Genomic DNA, 26386 nt, shown 5'->3' with positions numbered 1-26386 from the left:
ATCTAGGCCCTTGATCTTAAACGTGAGCTGCAAAGAAAGTTAAAAAGTGATGTTGACTTCAGCAGTAGCTACTGACTGTCCTCACTGCACCAAGCAGCAGCTAAGGTGGAGCAGAAGCATTTAACAGAGGAACAAGTGAAAATGTGACTTCCCCCCCAAGTCACATCAGCTGTTTGTAGCATTCTCTAACAAACCAGCTTTCAAGAGAGCACAGAGTCTATTCACAATCAGATCAGGCCTATTTTAAAAAAATGCATAGGATGATTCTGTAACATTTCTTTTTCACTACTCTTTGTTTTACATTTTTCAGTTTATTATTTGATATGCCAAAAAACAGTTTTTTCCTTAAAGTGACTTTCCTGACTCCTTGTGTTATGTCCCAGAATGGCCGCAGCCCCCTGACTATGCACACTTTAAAATAAAAATTCTTCTCGGTATTGTAAATAAGGCCTAGCTCTTTAAAAATCTCCTTTTTAGTTTATACCTGGAGAGGAAATTCCCAACCAAAAAACATCACTAGAATTTGCTTGTCTATTCAGCAGTGGGAGCAGTGTCCTATGCCTGGGACTCACAGTCTCCAAGAAGACTAAGTGAGGAGAGCCCAGATTGCTATTTCCTCTCAGCTACACCTGCCTGAAAACGTTATGTCAAATTTTAGTGACTGGAAAATTGTTTTTTGACCAAACTTTTTCACAGAAAGTGTCCGCATGTCTCAATAAATATATAAAATATTTTTTTTAAATGTGTCTTTTTCCATTTGGAAACTAAAATTTTCACTCAAAAATAAACATTTAGTTTTTGGCTAAAAATTCAATTTTCTACTGAAAGTTTTGACATAAGTGGGACCCTTCCCCATCATTTTAGTCAAAATCTTCCACAGAGAGACAAAATAATTCTGATCAGCTTTAGTCTGAACCTGCAGCCACTAGCCAACTCCCACTTCTCATCCCTGGAACTTCCACCACAGTCTGTGTAGGAGGATGGGAAGGAACCATCACGGCACTCTCTTCCCTGCGATGTGGGGAAGAAAAGGAACGAACCTCCTGCTGTGGACCTTGTGAGGAGGGAGAGAAAGCCAGCCACGCCCTGGATGCAGGAAGCAGACTATGCCCCACTACCAGAGTTGCCATAAGTCCAGGAGACAAAAGGGGGAAGAGAATTTTTCTGGTGCTGGTTGTCTGACTCTCTTGCCAATTCCATGGGATGAGCAGTGCAGGGGAGACAGTGGCCAGGTGGGGTGTTTGAGGGAGGTTGTGATTGAACAGAGCTGACTGGGAAGAAACAAAAAGGAGGCAAAGACTGATAATGAATGGGGGAAAAGGTAGAGAGCCAGAGGCAGGGATAAACTGTTGGAAAGGGGTTGTAATGGGGTGTACAGAATCTTCAGGGTTTTACAGGAGCACTCCCTTGGCCACGAGACTCTCCACTCCCAATTGTCTAGCATGGGAACGAAACCCCAAAGAAGGCATAGGAACAGATTAGTGCCCTAGATCTGAACTGTTGAAGCTTTGTGAAGAAAAGCTCCATTTGTAAGCCCCAGAGTCTGATCAGGACTAGCGGATAAATGGAGCTTCTGAAAAGTGGACTAGCAGGAGTTCATTGCTGAATCTGCACTAATGAGAACAGGTGATACTCATCACTTGATCAGGAGCTCATAGGAAGAGCTGGCAGTCTATTTGAAGGGCAGAGAGTGAGAGCCGAGACCTAACTCTCCACTGCCTTGTATCCTGTCAGCACTAAGGTTAAGATTTTGTCATGGGGTGTATTTATTAAAAGTCATGGACAGGTCCTGGCCAATAAACAAATCACCAATGCCTAAAGCCCTCCTGTGAGGTGGCTGACAGCCCAATACCCTGCACAAGGGGGGCTGACAGCCCGAGCCCTGCCAAGGCGGGGCTGAAGTCATGGAGGCTCACCTAAATGCATGAAAGCCGTGACCTCCGTGACAGTCTCATAGCCTGAGTCATCACTTATACCTGTGCAAAGTGAAGTGTGAAGTGCTACCAGAGCTATTTTACAACCACTCTGAATAGCATTAAATGACACCTAAGCAGGACTGTGGGGAAGCAGGTTCAAAAAATCTCATCAGAGAAAGACTTCCTTATGTTCCAAAGGTGATTGGTGTGTGTCCAGCTTATTTCTGGGCTGTATAATTGTATGTTCCTTTGGGTTTGTAGGTAATTATGCTGCTGGTTACACAAAAGTTGAGAGTGACCAGAGAGGTTGGTAACTATTGCCTGGATCCTGAAGCTGGCACCTTTTGAATTGAATCTACACAATAGATGTGTGGCCCTCCTCAAGAGAGAAAGAGACTCTTGATGTTTGACACAGACTAGTGTGCTTTTTGGAGGTTGCCACGGAAACAAGGGAGGGAGAGACTAGTGGTGATAAAGGTGGGAAAAGACTGTTGGGATTGGCATTGCTGTACCATAAATTAATTATCCAGTCAGATATGCCGATACCAGACAGTGAAAGGTAAGTGCAAAGGTTGTGGTTTGTTTTGTTTTTTGTTCTATCATCTTGAAATGTTGGCACTCCTTACCATGATCTGATAAGCATTTTTCAAAAATGGCCTGGTTTTTTTATATGGTCTTATATGTACATTATTTATATTTTAATATTTAATAACAGCTGGCTCTGGGCATATTTTGATTGCTATAGTACTATTATTTTTGCTCATGCTAAATAAAATTAGTCATTTGTGGTCCAATCCTGCAAGAATTTATGCATGAACTCAAATACATGCACTGCTCATATGCATATATTAAAACATGTTCAAGTGTTTTCAGGATAGAGGCTCTGGTTGGCATAGTACAAGCTTATCTTTAGCTGAAGAAACTTTGTATTAACTTTTCCATTAAAAACATGAGTTTATATATCCTGGGGAGCTTGAAGGAACGTTATCAAATCATCAGCGTAGCAAGAAAACCATCAATTTCTACCAGTCTGGTAAAATCACATCTAAAGCTCCAGTGTTTCCTCCATTCCCATGGGACTTCTGGGTTTGTTAACCCCATCCCAGAATGTATCTTTCCATGACATAAGTTGCTACATGTGTTGGAAGGAGTGATGTCACAAAGTGCTACATTCTGAGTTGTCTTTAGTAAGCTAGAGAATTGCAATGGCTGGAAAACATTTTTGATACAGCTTAGTCACAACGTATGACTGCGCTGAATGCCCGCCTTCGATTCTTATCCCCAAGGCAGCCAGGCTAGTTGGGATATGAGGCACCTATTTGGATGCTTTTCATTTCAGCATTATAGTTCATCTTTAAAGATTCTGGTTGAAAATTATGTCTTCCGGTGACATTTTAATATGACCAGAAAAACATCAGAATGATAAATGGTGTGATGAATTCTCAAAGAAACTGCGGAACCACCTGATCAACATCCTCTACAGCAGACAGGGAAAGATTAAGAATGAGCTCTCAAAATTGGATACTCTCATAAAAAACCAACCTTCCACACAAACTTCCTCGTGGCTGCACTTTACAAAAACTAGACAAGCCATTTACAACACACACTTTGCTTCTCTACAAAAGAAAAAGGACACTAAACTATCTGAACTACTACATGCCACAAGGGGCCACAACAGTGGTTCCCTCAACCCAGCCAGCAATATTGTTAATCTGTCCAACTATACTCTCAGCCCAGCAGAAGAATCTGTCCTATCTCGGGGCCTCTCCTTCTGCCCCTCCACCCCCACGAACATGATACAGTTCTGTGGTGACCTAGAATCCTATTTTCGACGCCTCCGACTCAAGGAATATTTCCAACACACCTCTGAACAACATACTAATCCACAGAGACCTTCCTACCAACACTACAAAAAGAAGGATTCTGGGTGGACTCCTCCTGAAGGTCGAAACAACAGATTGGATTTCTACATAGAGTGCTTCCGCTGACGTGCACGGGCTGAAACTGTGGAAAAGCAGCATCACCCCATAACCTCAGCCGTGCAGAACACAATGCCATCCACAGCCTCAGAAACAACTCTGACATCATAATCAAAAAGGCTGACAAAGGAGGTGCTGTCGTCATCATGAATAGGTCGGAATATGAACAAGAGGCTGCTAGGCAGCTCTCCAACACCACTTTCTACAAGCCATTACCCTCTGATCCCACTGAGGGTTACCAAAAGAAACTACAGCATTTGCTCAAGAAACTCCCTGAAAAAGCACAAGAACAAATCCGCACAGACACACCCCTGGAACCCCGACCAGGGGTATTCTATCTGCTACCCAAGATCCATAAACCTGGAAATCCTGGATGCCCCATCATCTCAGGCATTGGCACCCTGACAGCAGCATTGTCTGGCTATGTAGACTCCCTCCTCAGGCCCTATGCTACCAGCACTCCCAGCTATCTTCGAGACACCACTGACTTCCTGAGGAAACTACAATCCATCGGTGATCTTCCCGAAAACACCATCCTGGCCACTATGGATGTAGAAGCTCTCTACACCAACATTCCACACAAAGATGGACTACAAGCCATCAGGAACAGTATCCCCAATAATGTCACGGCAAACCTGGTGGCTGAACTTTGTGACTTTGTCCTCACCCATAACTATTTCACATTTGGGGACAATGTATACCTTCAAATCAGCAGCACTGCTATGGGTACCTGCATGGCCCCCCAGTATGCCAACATTTTTATGGCTGACTTAGAACAACGCTTCCTCAGCTCTTGTCCCCTAATGCCCCTACTCTACTTGCGCTACATTGATGACATCTTCATCATCTGGACCCATGGAAAAGAAGCCCTTGAGGAATTCCACCATGATTTCAACAATTTCCATCCCACCATCAACCTCAGCCTGGACCAGTCCACACAAGAGATCCACTTCCTGGACACTACGGTGCTAATAAGCGATGGTCACATAAACACCACTCTATACCAGAAACCTACTGACTGCTATGCCTACCTACATGCCTCCAGCTTTCACCCAGACCACACCACACGATCCATTGTCTACAGCCAAGCTCTTCAATACAACCGCATTTGCTCCAACCCCTCAGACAGAGACAAACACCTACAAGATCTCTATCAAGCATTCTTACAACTACAATACCCACCTGCTGAAGTGAAGAAACAGATTGACAGAGCCAGAAGAGTACCCAGAAGTTACCTACTACAGGACAGGCCCAACAAAGAAAATAACAGAACGCCACTAGCCATCACCTTCAGCCCCCAACTAAAACCTCTCCAACGCATCATCAAGGATCTACAACCTATCCTGAAGGACAACCCATCACTCTCACAGATCTTGGGAGACAGGCCAGTCCTTGCTTACAGACAGCCCCCCAACCTCAAGCAAATTCTCACCAGCAACCACACACCACACAACAGAACCACTAATCCAGAACCTATCCTTGCAACAAAGCCCGTTGCCAACTGTGTCCACATATCTATTCAGGGGACACCATCATAGGGCCTAATCACATCAGCCACAATATCAGAGGCTCGTTCACCTGCACATCTACCAATGTGATATATGCCATCATGTGTCAGCAATGCCCCTCTGCCATGTACATTGGCCAAACTGGACAGTCTCTACGTAAAAGAATAAATGGACACAAATCAGACGTCAAGAATTATAACATTCAAAAACCAGTTGGAGAACACTTCAGTCTCTCTGGTCACTTGATTACAGACCTAAAAGTGGCAATACTTCAACAAAAAAACTTCAAAAACAGACTCCAACGAGCAACTGCTGAATTGGAATTAATTTGCAAACTGGATACAATTAACTTAGGCTTGAATAAAGACTGGGAGTGGATGGGTCATTACACAAAGTAAAACTATTTCCCCATGTTTATTCTCCCCCCACCCCGCTGTTCCTCAGACCTTCTTGATCAGGAACAGTCAGCATGGATTCACCAAGGGAAGGTCATGCCTGACTAATCTAATCGCCTTTTATGATGAGATTACTGGTTCTGTGGATGAAGGGAAAGCAGTGGATGTATTGTTTCTTGACTTTAGCAAAGCTTTTGACACGGTCTCCCACAGTATTCTTGTCAGCAAGTTAAGGAAGTATGGGCTGGATGAATGCACTATAAGGTGGGTAGAAAGCTGGCTAGATTGTCGGGCTCAACGGGTAGTGATCAATGGCTCCATGTCTAGTTGGCAGCCGGTGTCAAGTGGAGTGCCCCAGGGGTCGGTCCTGGGGCCGGTTTTGTTCAATATCTTCATAAATGATCTGGAGGATGGTGTGGATTGCACTCTCAGCAAATTTGCGGATGATACTAAACTGGGAGGAGTGGTAGATACGCTGGAGGGGAGGGATAGGATACAGAAGGACCTAGACAAATTGGAGGATTGGGCCAAAAGAAATCTGATGAGGTTCAATAAGGATAAGTGCAGGGTCCTGCACTTAGGATGGAAGAATCCAATGCACCGCTACAGACTAGGGACCGAATGGCTAGGCAGCAGTTCTGCGGAAAAGGACCTAGGGGTGACAGTGGACGAGAAGCTGGATATGAGTCAGCAGTGTGCCCTTGTTGCCAAGAAGGCCAATGGCATTTTGGGATGTATAAGTAGGGGCATAGCGAGCAGATCGAGGGACGTGATCGTTCCCCTCTATTTGACACTGGTGAGGCCTCATCTGGAGTACTGTGTCCAGTTTTGGGCCCCACACTACAAGAAGGATGTGGATAAATTGGAGAGAGTCCAGCGAAGGGCAACAAAAATGATTAGGGGTCTAGAGCACATGACTTATGAAGAGAGGCTGAGGGAGCTGGGATTGTTTAGTCTGCAGAAGAGAAGAATGAGGGGGGATTTGATAGCTGCTTTCAACTACCTGAAAGGGGGTTCCAAAGAGGATGGCTCTAGACTGTTCTCAATGGTAGCAGATGACAGAACGAGGAGTAATGGTCTCAAGTTGCAATGGGGGAGGTTTAGATTGGATAATAGGAAAAACTTTTTCACTAAGAGGGTGGTGAAACACTGGAATGCGTTACCTAGGGAGGTGGTAGAATCTCCTTCCTTAGAGGTTTTTAAGGTCAGGCTTGACAAAGCCCTGGCTGGGATGATTTAACTGGGAATTGGTCCTGCTTCGAGCAGGGGGTTGGACTAGATGACCTTCTGGGGTCCCTTCCAACCCTGATATTCTATGATTCTATGATTCTATGATTCTTGTCAACTGCTGGAAATGGCCCACCTTGATTATCACTACAAAGGTCCCCTCTTCCCCCCCTCCCCCGCTCTCCTGCTGGTAATAGCTCACCTTAACTGATCACTCTGGTTACAGTGTGTACGGTAACACCTATTGTTTCATGTTCTCTATGTATATAAATCTCCCCACTGTATTTTCCACCGAATGCTTCCGATGAAGTGAGCTGTAGCTCATGAAAGCTTATGCTCAAATAAATTTGTTAGTCTCTAAGGTGCCACAAGTACTCCTTTTCTTTTTGCTAATATAGACTAACAGGGCTGCTACTCTGAATGCCTCATCTGTGTTTCTTGCTGGGTCATCCAGCAGAGCCATATCATGAAACCTCACCTGTGTTAAATAATAGATCAGAGCACTCAGACTGTGTTGCATGCAAGTTTTATTAACGTTTCCTCTACTTGGCTCTGCCAAAAGCAGCTTTATTGGGTAATAAGCAAGGGATTAACCTTTCTCTGTGTTTTGTTTCTAAGACACTATGTAAATATAACACAATATAACCACTTGAGCTACATTTTATTTAATTACAGTTGTGGTTAAGCCATACACTAAACAGTAACAGGTAGACTTAATGCCATAGACCGTTTTGAACTGCACACAGACAGTACCAAGTCTGAGTATTTTTAGGGGTTTGGGAGGAGAAAAGAAGAGGTTTGGATTATAATGAAAAAATAATTGGAGAAGGTGAGTGAGTGAAAAACCCAAAATCTGTTTAGAATCTCCTTCCTGGGGCTGCCCTTTAAAAAATCAAGCACTGCTGAGGGTATAGGCAGTTTACCACATTGGCTGCAGCTGACTTTCTAGGGGATGTGGTCACTGTTAAAAAAAGATATGTCACCTACTCAGTACTTAAAACTCCACTTTACAAAGGGTGGGCTATATGTTATCAATGATCTACCTACAACATGTCTGTGCAAAGAACTTCCTTTGAAGTCCACAGACTGATGGCAGGCTATGGCCTGGTGATGTAAAGCAGTTTGTTTAAGGAGCAAGAAGCAAGGGTACTCATATAAATTTCTAAATCTCTCTTTGGTCAGGCAGTGAAAGAACAATTATGAGAAAGACCATCTGCAAAACTGTCTTAGACCTTGTCTACATTTAAAATTTAGATCAACCTAGCTGTGTTGCTCAAAGATGTGAAAAATTCATGCCCCTGATTGCCATAGTTAAGCCAATCTAACTCCTGGTGTAGATGCAGTTAGGCCGACAGAAGAATTCTTCTATCATCCTAGCTACCACCACTTGGAGAGATGGATTAACTACAGTGATTGTTCGTGATTTAGTTGGGGATTGGTCCTGCTTTGAGCAGGGGGTTGGACTAGATGACCTCCTTAGGTCCCTTCCAACCCTGATATTCTATGATTCTATGATTGGGGGGGGACAAAATTCCGTCACTGTAGGAAGCATCTTCACTGTAGCACTTCAGTGGCATAGCTGCAGCACCATAACTGTGCTGTTATAGTACCCATAGTGTAGACATGGCCTCGATAATAGCTGTTAAATAGAAGCACCAAATACTTGCTGTTTTAACCTGTAATTGTTTGGTTTATACTTATCCCATTTAGACTGTAAAGCAGGGGTGGGCAAACTTTTTGGCCTGAGGGCCACATCGGGGTTGTGAAACTGTATGGAGGGCTCGGTAGGGAAGGCTGTGCCTCCCCAAACAGCCTGGTCCCCACCCCCTATCTGCCCCCTCCCACTTCCCCTCCGACTGCCCCCCTCAGAATCCCCAACCCATCCAACCCCCCCTGCTCCTTGTCCCCTGACCACTCCCGGGAACCCCCCACCCCTAACCACACTCAGGACCCCACCCCCATCCACCCCCCCCCCACTCCCTGTCCCCTGACTGCCCCAACCCCTATCCACACCCCTGCCCCCGACAGGCCCCCCGGGACTCCCACACCTATCCAACCCCCCAATTCCCCGTCCCCTGACCACCTTTGCCCCAGTCAACTGCCCCCTGTCCCCTGACTGCCCCCCAGGACCTCCTGCCTCTTATCCAACCCCCCCCCACTCCCTTACCATGCTGCTCAGAGTGGCAGGACCGGAAGCCGCGCTGCCCGGCCAGAGCCAGCCACGCTGCCCATGCAGCAGCATAGCTGCAGGGGATGGGGGACAGCAGAGGAGGGGCCGGGAGCTCTAGGGCTGGGCAGAACGGTCCCGCGGGCCATAGTTTGCCCACCTCTGCTGTAAACTCTTCTGGGCAGGGACAATGTTTTTTGTTTGAGCACCATGTTATGTATGATGCTACATAAATAATAATTTTATAGTTATTGACCTAAATTCCTTCCCACTGTAACTCCCTTTATTACAGGGGAGTTACACAAATAGTATTGATGAACAACACAAATACTATTGAACAGCTTTACCTCATCTGCTACTTTCCATAATTCTTCATCACTCCATTGTCCATAAGGATCCAAGTTTTTCCGAAAAGACCCAGAAAATATGAACACTTTCTGTGGGAGTACAAAATAAATAAGAAATCATTTTAAAACTGCATGGCATACCAAAAGTGGAGATGGTGAAAAAAAATTGTCAAAAAACGCTGTTTTAATTAAACCAAATTTTTTTCACAAAATTGTTTTGACAAATTCATTTTAGAAAGAAAAAAGGTTTGAAAATGTCAAAATATCCCATTTAGTCATTTTTTGAAAAAAGCCTTTTTTCATTTCAAAATGACTGTATTTTGAAATTGACTTCATTATATAGTTAAACACTTTATATAAAATGCTTCAAGTCCAGATAAATTCAAAATATTCTGTTTCAGAACTTAAGTGCCCCCCAAAATTCAGGGGTTTTTGTCCAGATTTTGGATGATTTTTTTTCAAAATCTTGAGTTTTCCTGTGGAACAGAAAATCCATTTACTGACCAGCACCAACCAAAAGTTACCCGAGCTTCATAATACTTCCTTATGTATCACCGCAATCCAGTGTAAACTTAACAGCAGTTCTGTGCCTCAATTTAGTTCCAGTGATACTCAGCACATAGCAAAGTCTGAGTCAAGAGAGGAATAGCAATAATCCATTTATACAGGCATTTTGTACAACTCTTTCTTCCGCTCTTTTGTGTGCCCTGTCAGGGAGGGGTGCGTGGAGAGGCTGAAAATTTCTTAATCTTGAGAATCATCTTTCTCCTACTGAAGTCTGTAGGAGTTTTGCCTTTAACTTCAATGTGACCAGAAGCAGTTCCATTTCTTATTTTTACTGGTATAAGTGAACATCTACACCCAAAAGTCAGGTTGACCCAGTTATGTTGCTCTGGGGTGTGAAAAGTCCACCCCCAGTGTAGACAGCACTAGGTCAATAGAAAAATTCTTCTGTCGACCTAGCGACCACCTCTCAGGGAGGTGGATTAATTATGCTCATGGGAGAACCACGCCTGTCACTGTAGTGATGCTATAGTGCAGTTTGTAGTTTGGAAAGTGATGACACAGCTGAAATTAAATATTTGCTTAATCTCTTTTTACATTATGGGGGTGTATTAGATTCTGATAGAAATAAAGTACTGTACTTCAAACGGTACTGAGATTGCACAACTATTCCTAATGAGATGAAACTAACGTGATACCTGCTATGTCACTTGATACACCTTATTGCCTATAGCAGACAGAATTCACTGTCAATGAATGTCACGGTATCTTAGTGGGAAATATTATAATGGTTGTGCTCCTTCCCTTGTGCACATTGAACAAATGTTAGTTGTAGATAAAGTTGAGAGCCAATATTTTCTCTTCATCCCTTTTGTCTTCCTATTGGAAATGTTTATTTAAAAGAAACATATTTTGAAATGAAAGTGATTACAGCTGTTTAATTTCTTGCAGAAACTGACTTTTAGCCTTAGTGTGTCTTTTGATGCTTCTAAAAGTAGGACACTGAAAACATTAGCTAAAATCAAGTATGGCTAGGGGAATACATATGATTCCCCACATAGTTTGACCAAACTAACACAATCATAACCTGAGGTGTACCTGGGACTCCAGTCCTCAGAATACCCCAGAGATGAACTACTATACAGTGATGCCTTTGGTCAAATTCCAAAGTGGTTTGGATATGTGTTCAAATAGCCTTAATTCAAAGATTTCAGATATAAATTGGTGCTATTCAGGGCTTCAGAAATGAGAAACCAGTGCTGAGTCCCTCTCTGCTCTCACTGGAGCTGCTTAAATGAGGTTCCTGCACTGCTGGTCAGTGTGAAAGAGGATTCTGTCTGGAGGGCAAAGGATATAAATGTGCTCCCCATGCCCCCGGGTAAGTCTGGCAGAACAATGCCCTTCAACTGAGCTGGGCTTCCAGTTCCTTCTTGCTCAGCTAAAGTGATGCCCCCTTTACCTCTCCCTCATAACTCCGGGCAGCAGGGACCCGTAAAGGGGTCACAATTCTTGGTGGTGGTGAGCATATTGGCACCAGGATTAGATTCTTATGACTACTGGGCACTGTGGAGCTAATAGCAGTGAGAAGACTGTGTCTGATATGGCTGCATTCACACTTCATTTGCCATGTAGTTAACTAATAAAGTAGCTATGTTAGTCCTGCAGCAGGAAGAAAAGTTAACTGAACAAACCAGTTTTTAGAAAAGGTTCGTAACACCTAACTAGCATTCCTTCCCAAGTGCAACACACACGAAGTACAGCATCTTCTTGTTCTGAAACTGCTGCTATTCCTGTTAATGCTGCTTTCAAAAAGTCTTTGCCTTAAAGTATAGCACCTAAAAAAGTGCATTTTATTCCCAAATGAGGCGAGGCGTTGTCCAGAATTCTGGCACCTTCCTGCACAGTTCAGCAGGATGCTTCCTTCTTTCTAGCTCCTTAATATCTATACAGGGCTCACTTGTGTAAGTATTGTGTTAGTTTCACATGTGCAGTGTGGAGTCAAATTACAAAGAAGCCACTGTAAATGTTAGATGTTTCAAGGGAAAAAATGGCTCGTGAAATATAGGGAATTCTGTGCTGGTTATGAATGCACCAAGAAAACTTGGCAAATGGGGAACTGGATGTCTCAGGGGATTGGTAATAGATATGGAACCTTCTGCATCTTGGGTACCAGTTCAAAATCACCATAGATGAACACTCACAAGGTGATGATATGATCTACAGTTTATAGTCAGAATTGGCATTCTATCATAGGCAAGTGCCAAGGTAAAATAGTGCAGAAATACAGTAGTAAGTAGGTGTGGTGGTAATTGCCACCAAATACTGTAACTGACCCCTCTAAAGAACACCACTGAGTGCTGTCATACAAAAGTCCGCTCTAGATGTCTGGTAGTGTGCTAGGGGCACCACAGACTTGGAGTTGAGTGCTGTGTAGGAGACAGAAGTGCTAGGCCCTTCAGAGGCTACACACAGATGTGAGTAATAGAGATTAATTTTCCCAGGACTGCTGGAAACTAAAAGGTGCAAATACCCTAGCTACCGTTACTTAATGACAATAGAAGAGCAACCCCGCAGTTCCTTAAGCAGACTCTAGGGGCAGGCCAGTTCAGGGTATAAAGGTAAGAGTCTTGTTGGAATCCCTGCAGCACTATTCTCCAAGGCGTCCCATGTTCAGCTACCCCCACACCTCCTGTCTTCAGGCCACTGTGCTGTGGCAACACGCTGCTTCTCTGCCCAGCTCTCTGGTTTCAGCCCCAGCTCTTAAGCTGCCTGCCCTTAGTTCTGCTGCCAACTCCCAAGCTCTCTCACAGTCTGTCTCTTGGCCCAGCCTGGTTCCTTCTGACTCCAGAATACTTTCTTCTCTGTACTCTGGGGATTATATACTGGCCGGATATTGCCTTGGCTAACCCAGCTCCTTACACTGGCTAAATCCTTTCTCCCTAGCTCAGTAATGAGCCAGTGGGTTCATTACAACTTGAAATTTGAAAATGGGAGGCAATGAAATAGGCATTTGTGCACATAGCTACCGTTATTACCCATGCAGTTACATGCAGAAATATAGATCTATAATGCATGTATGTTTTCTAGCCGGGATCTCATGTCACCCAGCCAGAAAATGTGCTCCTTAGTTAGTAATTACATGTAGTGGAAAATGGAGTTTACCCCTAAAACCTCTTGAATAACAATTTCCTATACATAATAGACAGGAGCAACCCTCCTCCTTTGTCTACACTCTGTTCTAGAATACGGAGGGGGAAATATTGTCTATAAGGGATCTCAGGCTCTTTCCAAGTTTCCCTCATATCCCAAGAAAGGCAGACAGATTGGTTTGATTGGCCACAATGATGGGAACCATTTGTTATTGGAGGAGAACCAAGGGAGCCTGCACAGCTCTTGGAACCCTGCCCTTGAGACCTTAAAAATGTCCCTTTGGGGCTGGGACATGAATGGGTTTAACAAGATCTGCCATGTTCCCCTAAACCTATTGCCTTCCCCCAAGTGACACTGTCCCTTGTCACAGGCCAGCAGTCACTGCCAGCCAATAAGTTTGTGCTGGCCTATATGATGTTCACTAAATTTATTTCATTAATAAGTGGTAAGAGTCCAGTGCTTGCATGTATATTAGCATTCATGAAGAGTTATAATCAGAATATAAATTCTTGTATCGTCTGAGTTTTAACTTTGAGACTGGGAAAGAAAAGAGATTTTTTTCCTGTAAAGTTTGGCATTATTGTGCATATTGATATTACATGAAATACTAAGTTGGGGAGATATCTCCTAGCATGAAGAATGAACCTTTAAAAATTCCTGATATATCCATCACCAATACTTGAAAAAAAATTAGGTCAGGAATTAGCTGTCTGAATCAATTACATGACAAACCATACCTGCACTGCCATTAAGATTCTGGAAAACAGTGTCTTGGTATAAATAAAATGTGTAAAATATTGCAAGGCCTGTTGAATGTTTGACCTAATAATCTCAAGTTTGGTACATTATTCTTCCGGTTATTTAATGGGACACTGACAATTTGAATTCTTTTAAATTAACTCTTCTGATATAGTGTCCTTTAAATTGTGTACTCTGGTGTGTGTGTGTGTGTGTTTCTTTTACACTTACAAATATGTATAAGGATATTTCTGCCAATGTTTAGATGAGCCAGGAAGAATACCCCTAAACTTGTTCAGGCCCACCACTCCTCCACCCTGCCCTTTCTGTACACACTGTAACCAACTGCCTCTTCAGTTGAGCTGGTCGGAACATTTTTGCCAAAATGAAATTGTGGGGAAATGTTTCTTCAGAACATATTGATAATGACAAAACTTTCATCAGGAAGGCTGACAGCTAAACTCCCTGGTGGTTAGGTACTGGCCTAGAATGGGGGAGACCCAGGTTCAAGGACCTGCTCTTTGTGATTCTGAGTGATCTGGGATGGAAATTCTGCTCTGAATCAAGCAAAGCAGGGACTTGAAGGTGGGACTACCCCAGGCCAGGGCCCTCTATCTACACATATGCAAGCCTTTTGTGAAAACATTTGAAGGGTTTAGTTTTCACTCCAATGTGAAACGAAAATGAACTTTGAAAGTTGCTGCACAATGCAATCGTCATCCTTCGGTCAGCTATACTCATCCATTCTGCTTCCAGCTTTGCTGCTGCTCCTCGCAAACTCTCCCACGCTCTCACAGGTTTTGGAGTTTAGGAAGAGCATGCTTCATTGTAAAACAGTGACAAGTGACTACACGTAAAGTGCAGTCATGGGAAGAAAGTAAGCAAACCGAAAGAGAAATTTTTTTCTCTTTCCCTCATCTTTGAGGTTATCATCATGAGAGCGGGTAAAACATTTTCAGATGGAAATGTGATTTTTCAGATTGAGGGTGAACCTTTCATTTCCATATGCAAAGCTTTAAATGTTCTGGTTTCACAGGCATCTATGAATGCTTTCATCAGTTTTAAAATATTTACAACAGAGAATTGGAAGATAAAAGCACTGAAAACTGTAGGGCTCTCTGCAAGTTTTTCAGGACCTACTCCTGCAGGGTGCTGAGCAACCCCTGAAGATACTAAATGCCCTCACCTTCCATGGATCTTGCTGGGAATTGAAGGTGCTCAGTACCTTGCAAGATTGAGCCCTCAGAGCAGGAAACAATCTCTATGCTGCCCTCAGTAAGCATGTGGAGCCTTTCCTGATCTCTATAGGAGTTCTGCACATGGAACTAAGGCAGCAGATGGCCCACTGTATTGTCATGCTGATTTCCCTGGATCCACTGCAAGATTTCAGACTCTGCAAAACCCTTCCTATGGGGATCTATGGGGAGTTGCACTTTTCAGCTCTCTGCATTTTACAGAGGCTACTTGGAACCCTGTATAACAGTCCTGCCTATGAACTCTGAAAGGAAATCATCTCAGGAATATAAAGAGAGAGATGGAAGGAAGTAGGTTGAATACTAAAAAGTCAAACCACCATTTGAGCTGGAAACTGGTAAAAGTCACTTTTCCTTCTTAACTCCTTTAAAATGAAGTGTGTGTGTGTGGGGGGGGAAACAAAAGGTAACATCACTTTTCATTAGCTTGCAGTCCCATGGAGTATATTTAACCTATTCTCCATGCCTGATTTCTTTTAATAAATATTGGGCATTTAAATCTGTAAAATTGTATGTGATATACCATACTGCCAAAAGGCCTGAAATAGGACATCATGATCACATCTAATGTGATCAAGGCAATATCAGAATAAGAGCCTCACTCGCTACATATCATCCAATGATGCTGTTCCCTTGCCTATACTCCTTAATTTTGTTCTTAGGCTCCTCTTCATTTTATTCTAATGAGAAATGGTCCCCAACCTCACAATATGTTCAGATCCAAATTTGCTCAATTTCTGGGGCCATTTCTTAATTTAACTTAGTCAAATACCTTGAGGTGTAACGTCTATGAACGACAGTGCACAAGATAACTTAATTACATTGAAACTGGACATGGCTGCCCACTCTTACTGAATGCACGGGCCTGTGAATTGTGTGAAGTAACTGTTGCTGCAGGACAGCTAGTAAGACTGCCCAGAATAATGAGGTGGGTCTTTGTACACTGTGACCATACTTCAAAAACCGGATATCCAAGTTACTGCTTCACATTAAGGTTTTCAAAAAATGTTCTAGAAGGGTATAAACCCCCAGGGCAAAAGCCAACCAATAACTGATGAGGAATAAGAAGAAACTTCCCCTCTGGGTAGCTATTCCATACTGTCCCCTGTTTGGTTTCTTGCATCTTCTACTGTAGCATCTGCTATTGGCCATTGTCAGGGAGAGGAAGCCTGATTAGATGGATCACTCATGTGATTCACTGCAGGAACCCTCATCTGTAGAAAGGGCAACCGTGGGCAATCAGCTGTAGAAAGGCATGCCATGGAGCAACTGAGGCCTTCCATTATCAAACTGTATTTTAAGAAATGGCAAAGATGGGGGATGGTAGGAGAAGGGAGGGTTGTCATGGGGTGATTGGTAGTGTAGAAAAAATCAGCCGTTCCAATGTTCTTACATTGTTCAAACAGCCCTCTCCAGGACTTTGAATATCTGTGGGTTGTTGTAGACCAGATTCCAGGGAGGGGATAAACAACTCCCCGCCCCCAATCTGAGATGAAGGCTAGAGAACAAACGTCTCTTTATTCTCTTGGTGGAAGAGGCTGTGTGGTGTATGTAACTTTTTTCCCCCTCGGGGGAGGGTGCTGGTGGAGAGCTAATCTCACTCTGTAGTTGGAAATTTCTGAGGATTAATGTGCAGATTCATAGCAAGTGCTCAGTGTTTGACTGTGGGACTTGAGGACAGGAGCTCCAAGTGCAGTACAGACCTGGTAGGGGCCTGGCAGCCTGGCCCACAGGCCATGCAACTTTACTTAAGAGGCTAAAGATAATGGTTTTTTGGCACTGGGTTCTCTTTAAATGTCCACATTAAAAGCACTTTAAAACTGGACTACATGCATAACTTTTAACAACTAGCCCATGTTTTTGGCTAGTAGAGGAGCAGGTTATACAACTAATGTCATCTCAGTCTATTGTATTTTGCTGACAGCTGCAGAATCAAGTTTGTTTTTACATTAGTGCTTCTATCATTTATATGGGTACTTGGCTACTGTCACTGAAAGGCTTTTATTAATAATACTTTGCACTCTGATTACCATAACCACTGAGGCTACTTAAGCATACCCACCTTCACTATTACCTTGTCCTCTACCTCTGTGTGTCTTTAGCCATAGGTTATGTCTTGTGAGCTCTCTGGGGCAGGGAATGTCTGTTTTACTTGTTTGTACAGTGCTTCGCACAATGAACCCCTGATACTTGCTTGGAGCCTGTAAGTGCTACCAAAAGATATGGATAATAATAATAGCCCCTTTCATCCTCAGATCTTGTGCCCTTTTACAGAGGAGTAAATATTATTTTATTTGACAGATGGAGAAACAATGTAATTCAGTGGTTATGTTCCTTGCACAAGCTTATATATTTGGGGCAATGATGGAGGTAGGATCCAGGCCTCTTGATGCTAAATTATTTGTCCTAACCCCTAGAGAATACTGCACTCCTTTACCTTTTGGTGGGGATGGAAGTGAGGTTTGGGGTGGGTGATGGGGTTTTGGGGGGGAGGGGATTTTTGTGTGGGTGATAGGGATTTTATGGGGGAAAGCATGAAATCAACTGCCATTTACTCCGTTTCTAACACCTTTCTTTGGTTCCTCTTTATCTGTTGCCAATTTAGACTTGCTACCTTAGAGCTGTATTTTTTGTTATAAATTTGCATGCCCTTGACTGACACTTTGCTCCACTAGGAGCATATGAGCAGAACTCCTCTGGTTGGCATTCACCCTTTTCACTTGTTTCTTTTTTTATTTTTTTTTTACTTGTTTCATCTGTTTCCACTAGAAAGGATTTGTTGGTATAGTTATATTGGTAAACTGTTATAGGGGAGATGCAGCGTACAGTGGCAAAGGAGTTTTGCTGGTAAAGCTTATACTATCTCCTAAATGAAAGACATTTTATGCTGGTATAACTGCATCTACACTAGGGCTTTTGCTGGCACAGCTGTATTGGTTAGACTGAGGTTTGATTCTTCCTCCCCATCCTCCCGCTCCTAACATAGCTATGTTGGTAAACCTTTAAAATATAGACTAGGCCGGAGACAAGGGAAAATAAGGGAGCTTATGAGATGAGACAGTCAAACAAGGGGAGGTGACAAGAGGCAATGAAGAGGGGAGAGAACAGGAGATAAGTCAGCTAACCAGAGGGCAGCTTACCAGCAGAGTTTGGGATCAGTAGGCAGAGTATGACCAACCAAAACTGTCAACAAAGCACAGACAGGAAAAGAATCAGACTAGGAAGTTAATGCAATATGGGTCTTGGTTCCGTCTGGGGAAGGGTGTAGCTGAGCAGCAGGAAAAGGGTACTTTGTATTTTTCTTAAAGAAAAGTATGAACTCTAATGCTGAAATATTTGTATTGGGAGGGGGAGCGAAATCACAAAGAATGTCAGAATCTGAAAAAAGACAAGAGAAATAGAAAAAAAATGTTGTGACTCCATTTTGTGTTTGCAAAATCTAAGCCAGTCCTGATGCTCACCAAAAGGAGCATTTCAGCTATTTTTTCCCCATAACCACAGAGAAGACAATGCCACAGATGCTCAGCACTCATGAGCAACCCATCAACAAGAGTCAAATTCTTCTCTCTGTTACACTGAGGCAAATTGGGAGTCACTCCAGTGAGTTGAATGCAATTAGTCCATTCAAGTGTAATGGAGAGCAGAATTGGGCCCATGTACCCAAATGAAGAAAGGAAATAAGGTTAGAGCCCTGGGTTGTATTAGTTTAAAGAGCCAGGAATTAACTCATTATTTTAAAAATGAGTAACCTGACAGATCCCTTTTTAATGAAAGACTTTGTGAAGATCCCTCAATCTCTTGCATCCGATGAAGTGAGCTGTAGCTCACGAAAGCTCATGCTCAAATAAATTGGTTAGTCTCTAAGGTGCCACAAGTACTCCTTTTCTTTTTGCTAATACAGACTAACATGGCTGTTACTCTGAAATCAATCTTTACAGCTATTTGAAAGTCTTTCACATGTTCACCTGCTAATCAGCAAATACTGATGTAATATTAAGGCTATGTCTACATTGCATACCACTTGCGGTGGCATGTAGGGTATGTATAGCTACCCACCACAGTGAAAAGCCGACTGCATCCACACTGTGGTATGTAGCTACATGTGTCAGGAAAAGGCTCCAACAGCAGGGATCTGCCAGAGCCTTTCCTGCTGCCTCCCTCCTGCCAGAGCTTTTCCCTACTGCCAGAGTCTTTCTCTGTGATGGAGAAAGGCTCTGGCAGCAGGGAGGCAGCAGGACACTACACTTCCAAAAACAGCAGTGTATATCGGGGAGGCACTGTTGGGTGTGTAATGAGCCACATAGAGTACATGCACTGAGGTTTTGGCATGTCTTTATTCTACTCATCTAAGCTGAGTCTCACCATCTACGTTGCTATTTATACCCGTGCTAGGGAGGCATGCAGCATATGTATTCTACACACTGCCATAAAGAGTGTGCACTGTAGACATACCCTAACTCTCTGTAATAGTCAAAGCTTGCCACTCGAGTGACAGAAACACTGGTCCACAATCACCAAGGGGTCCAGCTTACTCTAGTGGTTAATGCTGGTGGTGGAAAGTCTGTTAGGGGACAAGGCTGTGGTGGTAGGAAGCTGCTGCAACCACTCAGTGGTGGGGAGAAATAATGGCCCAGTGAAGCCTAAAATGCTGGCCAAAAAGTGAATCAAACAGGTTGGCTGAGGACTGCACTGATTCAGTATCTGGAGGCAGTGAAGCTCCTATAGAGTCTTCAGGAAGAATTATAACTCCCGCATTATGCAAGTGGGTGATACTGGAAACACTACCTATCCTCCACTCAGTGAATCCCCCTTCTGGTGTAGAAGGCTTAGCTGCAACTTGGCCTACTGTAGTTCTCTGCCTTCTGATATCGTGTATATCTGTCTTACTGGTAAGATTGTAGTCTCTTGCTAATTTAATTATACTGCTTCACTCAAATGATTTGCTAAGGATTGAAGATAAATCCTGTATGTAAGTGAAAACTCATGCATCATAAAGCTTTCAAAACACATAAAAATGCCAATACAACAAATTCGGAATCAACATTTTTGGAGAGGGCTAACAATTTTCATCAATAAAATAAAAAGCAAGATGTTTAATCTGTAATAGTTCTCTCTCCTGTTACAAATGACCAATCACTACACTTTATTTTTCATTCTACTACATAATATTCTACTTACTCTAGATAACTTACTCCAGATAATGTTCATTTCCCAGTCAGGTAGCATACTAATATAACCAGAGGGGAAGGATGGTGCTAGCCTGGGACTTGGGAGAGACAAGTTCAATTCCTTGCTCCTCCACAGACTTGCTGTGTGACCTTGGGCAAGTTGCTTAGGCCCAGATCCTCAAAGGTATTTAAGCTCCTAACTTCAATTGATTTCAGTGAAAGTTTGGAGCCTAAATACCTTTGGGAATCTAGGTCCTAGTATCTCTTTGCCTCAGTTCCCCATCTGTAAAGTGTTAGTACTTTCTATCTCAAAGGGACGTTGTGAGGATAAATGCATTACAATAGTCAAGGGCTCAGATAGTATGAGAATGGCTGCTATATAAGTATCATAGCTCAGTAGTTCTCAATCAGGGGTACACAGAGGTCTTCCAGGCAGTACATCAACTCATCTAGATATTTGCCTGGTTTTACAACAGGCTACATAAAAAGCACTAGTGAAGTCAGTACAAACTAAAATTTCATACCGACAATGACTTGTTTATACTGCTTTATATACCATACACTGAAATGTAAGTACAATAGTTATATTTCAATTGGTTTACTTTATAAGTATATGGTAAAAATGGGAAGTAAGCAATTTTTCAGTAATAATGTGCTGTGACACTTTTGTATTATGATGTCTGATTTTGTAAGCAATTAGTTTTTAAGTGAAGTGAATCTTGGGGTACGCAGAACAAATCAGATTCCTGCAAGGGGTACAGTAGTTTGGAAAGGTTGAGAACCACTGCCATAGATGGATATAAGCCAGCCCTCAATCTAACTGTCAACAGAGCCCAGGCCACTAAAGTGAGAGGAAAGTTAATAGCAGTATGACTACCAATTTGTTAAGGGAAATGTGCAAGAACTATCATTCAAATTCATTAAAATGTAATAATGAGGCTTTAAAAAACAATAGGTGACATCACCATGTCAAATCAGATGGTTCCCCTTTTCTACAAGTGGCACTAATGCATTTTGGAACAATGAGGGGCGTAAGCAGGCAGTGAAGCTGTGATGCTTTGTGTTTCCTGCGTGTACTCTACCTTTCCCTTTCTAGGAGTTCGCTGTCAATAAGAGTTGCAGCAAGCTGTTGGTGAAAGGCAGAGCTCTGTTCAGAAGAGAGCTACACATTGCTCTTTCACAGAATCTACACTTTTGTTCTTGGTTTTGATTTTCAGTCAAAAGCAACTAACGCTAGGCTCAACATATCAGTTTGCTGTTTGCATATGGAAAAATAACCAGGTACGATACTGGGAAAAATCTTACTTAAAACCTTGTCACTTCATTGGTCATTACCTGTGGTATAACTCCAAATGCCTTTCTCCACTGCTGAGCAGTGATTGTGTTCCAAGAGACGCCATCAATTTGCATATCTCCTTCTGTATTCAGCAGCCTTAAAAAGGCAAAGAGCAAAGTGCTTTTCCCCGACCCAGTTCTTCCCAAAAGACCTACCTGCAATGTTAAAATAATTCAAAGTGAATGGAGAATCCTTGCTTAAAACTGTTCATGCATTAACCATAAAGCAAGGTAGCAGCACAACTGAAGAACTATCCCATACAGAACTTAGTAGGATAGGATGTGTATTACCATTGTTTTTGGGAAAGGTAAAGGACCTCAGCAGAGATATGAAACACTGGGCCAGATTCTGCTCTTACTTTTGTGTAACCTCATTTAGCTACCTAAGGAGAGAATCTATCCCGTGTTAACCAAAGAGGACAAGTTTGCTTATCCATTACCCTTATTTATTATCCATCCTCCCGACAGCCCTTCCCCTTCCATTTTGTAGTGGATCCCCCTTCAGAAAAGACCTTAAAATTCAAACCAAGGAAAACAAGCATGTATTGTATTTCAGCAATGTTGTTAAGATGGGCCTAAGTCTGATCTTACACTGGGGTAACTTGATTGACTTTGATGACTTTGCACCTCATTGACACTGGCATCAGTCAGATCATACTCTGGCACTATGTTATGGTTGTAATGCTTGTTATGGTTTCTTCATAACTTAGCGGGGCTGACAAAATACTGCAGATGAGACAACATCAATCAAAGAAGGAACTTCTAAATGCATGACCATCATACTTGTGCAAACAATCTCTTCCATATTAAGGCTGGATCCTGCAGGAAGGACCACACCACTGAGACCCTAATTATGCCACAGCAGAAGGATCTGATACTTCCTAAAAACAGTGGTTGCTATTTAAATAGTTTGCATTTCCCACACAGTGGAATTGAAGATTGCCTCTTCTTATCCCCTACACTTAGAATAGGCAATATCTGTGGGAACAATTGGCAAATGTTGACACACTAATGGCTATTGTTGTAACGTATTTTCTCACAGCTAATGCTGTGCAATCTGAGCCTGGGCTCCTTTGGCAGATGGGAACAAGACAATTTTGGAAGTGAAGTGGTGGAAATTTCTTGCTGTTCAGGACCCTCCCTGTAAAGTGAACAACACAGCATCATACCTGACTCCAAGAGAGGAGTGAGGGCTAAGCACTTGCTGCTACCATTGAGTTAAAAAGCACTGTAGATACTTGGCCTCTCTTACCTCCTCTGTCTCATGCTTGTTTCTGTAATCCTCAATAGGAGGAACTTACAAGAATCTAGCTGCAAGGTAAAATACCATGGTGCACTTAAAGTTCATTCCGCTTCTAGAGACATTACCAGTCCTAGTGGTATTCACCATTTCAAGTAAAGGGAAAATCTCTGAAACTGGAATGAACTTCCTAGGCACACTGCTGTAAAAGGGATCCTTGTTTTAATTGCAAGGCAGCGTTTTGCCCATCTCTCTACTGCACATACAAAATCTTTCCTTTTCATTATGCTTTGGCATTGATCAATTTTCCAGGTAGTAAGTAGAGTGAAATTGAATCCACCACCCACACGTTAGGTATCATAGAGCGTACATCTCATCCAGAGGGAGAGTGGTTTAGAGGACGATGCTAAAAGAAGTCAGACTCCTGAGTTCCAGTCTTTGGCTCCTCTACATGCTCAGCTGGTGTAAATCAGTATAGTTCCATTAAAGTCAATGGAGCTATGGCAGCTTACAGCAGCTAGAGATCTGTCTCACTGGGTGACCTTGGGAACATCACTTAACCTCTCTGTTTCTGTTTCCTCAGCTATGAAATAGGGCTAAACCTGCCTACGTCTTCCTCACTGGGGCCTTGATTCAGGAAAGTACTTACATTTGTGCTTAAGTGCATCCTTATTGGACTTCAATGGGACTTTCCTGAAAAGGGATGCTTTCCTAAATCTTGGCTTATTGGGCTGTGAAGATGAGTTAAATGTTTGTACAGCCCTTTGAAGACCGCTTTACACATCAGATGAGTGGTTTGGAGCTCACATTCCTCTGAATACTAGAGCTAGTGATGCATTACTGTTGGCACATCATCCTGTATTATTCTGTGCCCTGCTTGGATCAGTCTGCCCCCAAAATCTCTCTTTATTAGCAAACTTCCCTCCACCCAGGGAGGAGCACAAACAGAGAAAGCAACCAAATTCGTGTGCAGGAATAGAACTTGGTGAACTATTATGTAGGTATGTAATCAATACTCTCTACTTTCACACCCCAAACAAGTCCTTATCATACTTCACTGAGCTGTAACCACTCTCAGGATTCCTAGCAGCTCAGAGCTATTTTGTCCCCTCATTTTTCTACCTGTATCTAATAACTTCACAGCTAAGTTCTTATTAAAAACAAAGGGAAAACCTCATTCCTTTTTTAGGTGATTTAGATAATTACCCTATGTTGGTGCAGCTATTTTCTGTTTTTGTTTATTAGAAATCTACCAGTGTCAGCCAACACTGTAGTAATTCAATTGTCTCATAAAGGGACTTTTGGGGATAAACTTAATTGAAGTCAGTTCAAACAAGACAAAACAATATCTCACCCTCTGTCCAGGACTTATTGAAAAGGAAATGTTTTCTAATACAGCAGCTCCTCCATCAATATACTTGGCTGTGAGATTCTTGACAGTCATTTGGCCTCCGGATGGCCAGGGCTTCTCATCCTTTGCATGCTTGTTTTCAATTATGAGGACCCCTGTAAGCTGGTCATCCTTTAGTGCCTTAGTGTTTTTTGTTTCTTCTTTTGGCATGTCAATGAATTTAAATATTCGGCTTACAGACCGCATCTGGGAACAACAGCAACAAAAAAACAGCACTGAAGTTGTTCTGAATACCTCAGCCGAACAGTAATTCCCATAATAAAGCTTGGGGTTTTTGTGGTAGGATATAATGTGAATTAATGTTTAAAGCAAGGGGACTTTTTGTGGAGAGCCCTGGTTCTGCTCCTGATTGTGCTCGTGGCACTGGGCAAATCTCATGACATGTCCGTGCTTCAGTTTCCTCAACTGTAACTTGGGTAAAGTAATACTTTGTACCTTTTCTAAAGATTCTGAGAATCCTGGATGAGAATCTAGGTGTAAGAATAGAGTATAATTATTGACACAGTTTTGGAGTCTTAAACTCTCGCCTGTCCTGCAGGGGGCTCTTGACCTGACGAGTGACTTCCCTTGACTAATGCTGGATCACCTAACAATGAGACACCTTTTCCTACAGAATGTGGGGAATTTTAAAGCTCCACGACTCTAACATCAGGTACAACAGAAAGTTCATTATACATTCACATTTATTAAAAATCTTTGAGCATTTATATGTACTTGAGAAACTGTCCATACCTTTGTACAACTATATATTGTACAAATTGGGTGGGAAGTTTTATGGCACTTAATTTTATGCCTGTAGTTGTAAATACAATGCTTCCCTATAGATGGGGAGCAAGTGTCATGGTTCAGGGAGCTTAGACAAGGCTGAATTATGCTGGCTGTCAGTGGCTTGTTGAGCTAGCACTCCCTTCCTGCATCACAATCCAACTTTAAATTTAAAAATAAATAAATCTTCAGTCCTTATGGTTGCAAAGACAACCTTCAAAATGTTAACTGATGAGGAGGTATTTACCTAGCTCCGCAAGCTGCTTGAAACAATAACTCTGACAGAAATGTTTTTATGAGGATGTGAACACTGAAAGCTACTGATAACAATTTACATGTCACTCCTGTGATTTATTTCACTGCAGATCAAAGTATGCAAGAAGGAGAGAGATGTTCATATTTAAACGATTTGAATAAAACCATTAGTGGCATTTCATTTTGGTGATGCATGTGGGCAGAAATTGGAAGAGAACCATCATTAACTTCCTCCAGTCTGACCTTTTCTTCAGGAAGAACCCTTCCTATGCACTTGACGCTACTGTTTGTTTAGGTGTACGGCAGTAGAAATACTACAGCCTGATGAAGGATGTTGGAACGAGATTCATTACACTGATCTAGAGAACTGTATGTTCTTACTCCACTGCAGTTTCCCTTCAAATGTTCATGAACAGTTCTAATACTTCAGTTGTTATCCAAATATTTACTTAAATATGACACATTATGTTATAGCAGATGCTGCTAATGCCTGATGTATTAAGGTTAGAATTCCAGCTTCTATTGTAATCTCTTTTTTTTCCCACTTACTTGTAATTTTCTCTCATACATTTTGAGACTGAAATAATCCAACTGACCTCAGCTCTAAGGTGTGTCTCTTTTTTTAAGTTTGAGTCAAATATGTTGAGTCATGTCTGAGATACAGTGTATATGCCTGACAATAATACTTTCCCAGTAGACTGGGAGCAGAAATTCTGTGCTTTGATTACATGAGAAACTGAAGCTAGAAAAATCAGTCTTAGCTATCTTGTTTATATCTCATTGAGGTTCAAAATACAAGCCAAGCTTAAAGGAAGTTTGTTCAGTAGTTTTAATGTTACGTGTATTTAAAGTTGGCATTTTACTCTTGCATGTTAAGATACGGCACATTTTTAAAATGTATTATGCCTTTGTTAAAGGCACCTGAAGCAGAGTATGTAAGCTCCAGACAACTGTAGATCTCAAGTTGGAGGAATTTACAAGCTTTGAGGATGAAGTCAATGCAGCTTGTTACTCCACAGGGCAAACAG

At 42.4% G+C, this 26386-nt stretch overlaps 1 protein-coding gene and 1 long non-coding RNA gene across 2 annotated transcripts in view; one reads left to right on the top strand and one right to left on the bottom strand.

Annotated features, from left to right (window-relative positions):
• The window catches only part of CFTR (CF transmembrane conductance regulator), a 139280-nt gene that overhangs the window by 8613 nt on the left and 104281 nt on the right, over window positions 1-26386 (bottom strand). The window contains exons 21-23 of the mRNA XM_074952101.1: window positions 24282-24524; window positions 21688-21843; window positions 9540-9629 (exon numbers count right to left, since the gene is read on the bottom strand). Coding sequence (XP_074808202.1) covers window positions 9540-9629; window positions 21688-21843; window positions 24282-24524 — 489 coding nt within the window. The remainder of the gene's footprint in view (window positions 1-9539; window positions 9630-21687; window positions 21844-24281; window positions 24525-26386) is intronic.
• On the top strand, window positions 2375-25560 carry LOC141987062 (uncharacterized). The gene is made up of 3 exons (XR_012639435.1): window positions 2375-2475; window positions 24877-24990; window positions 25469-25560. It is a non-coding gene; the product is annotated as an uncharacterized LOC141987062 (long non-coding RNA).

Source organism: Natator depressus, chromosome 1 (assembly GCF_965152275.1).
Source record: "Natator depressus isolate rNatDep1 chromosome 1, rNatDep2.hap1, whole genome shotgun sequence".
Classification (NCBI taxonomy): domain Eukaryota; kingdom Metazoa; phylum Chordata; order Testudines; family Cheloniidae; genus Natator; species Natator depressus.
This window is presented reverse-complemented; position numbering and strand designations above follow the sequence as displayed.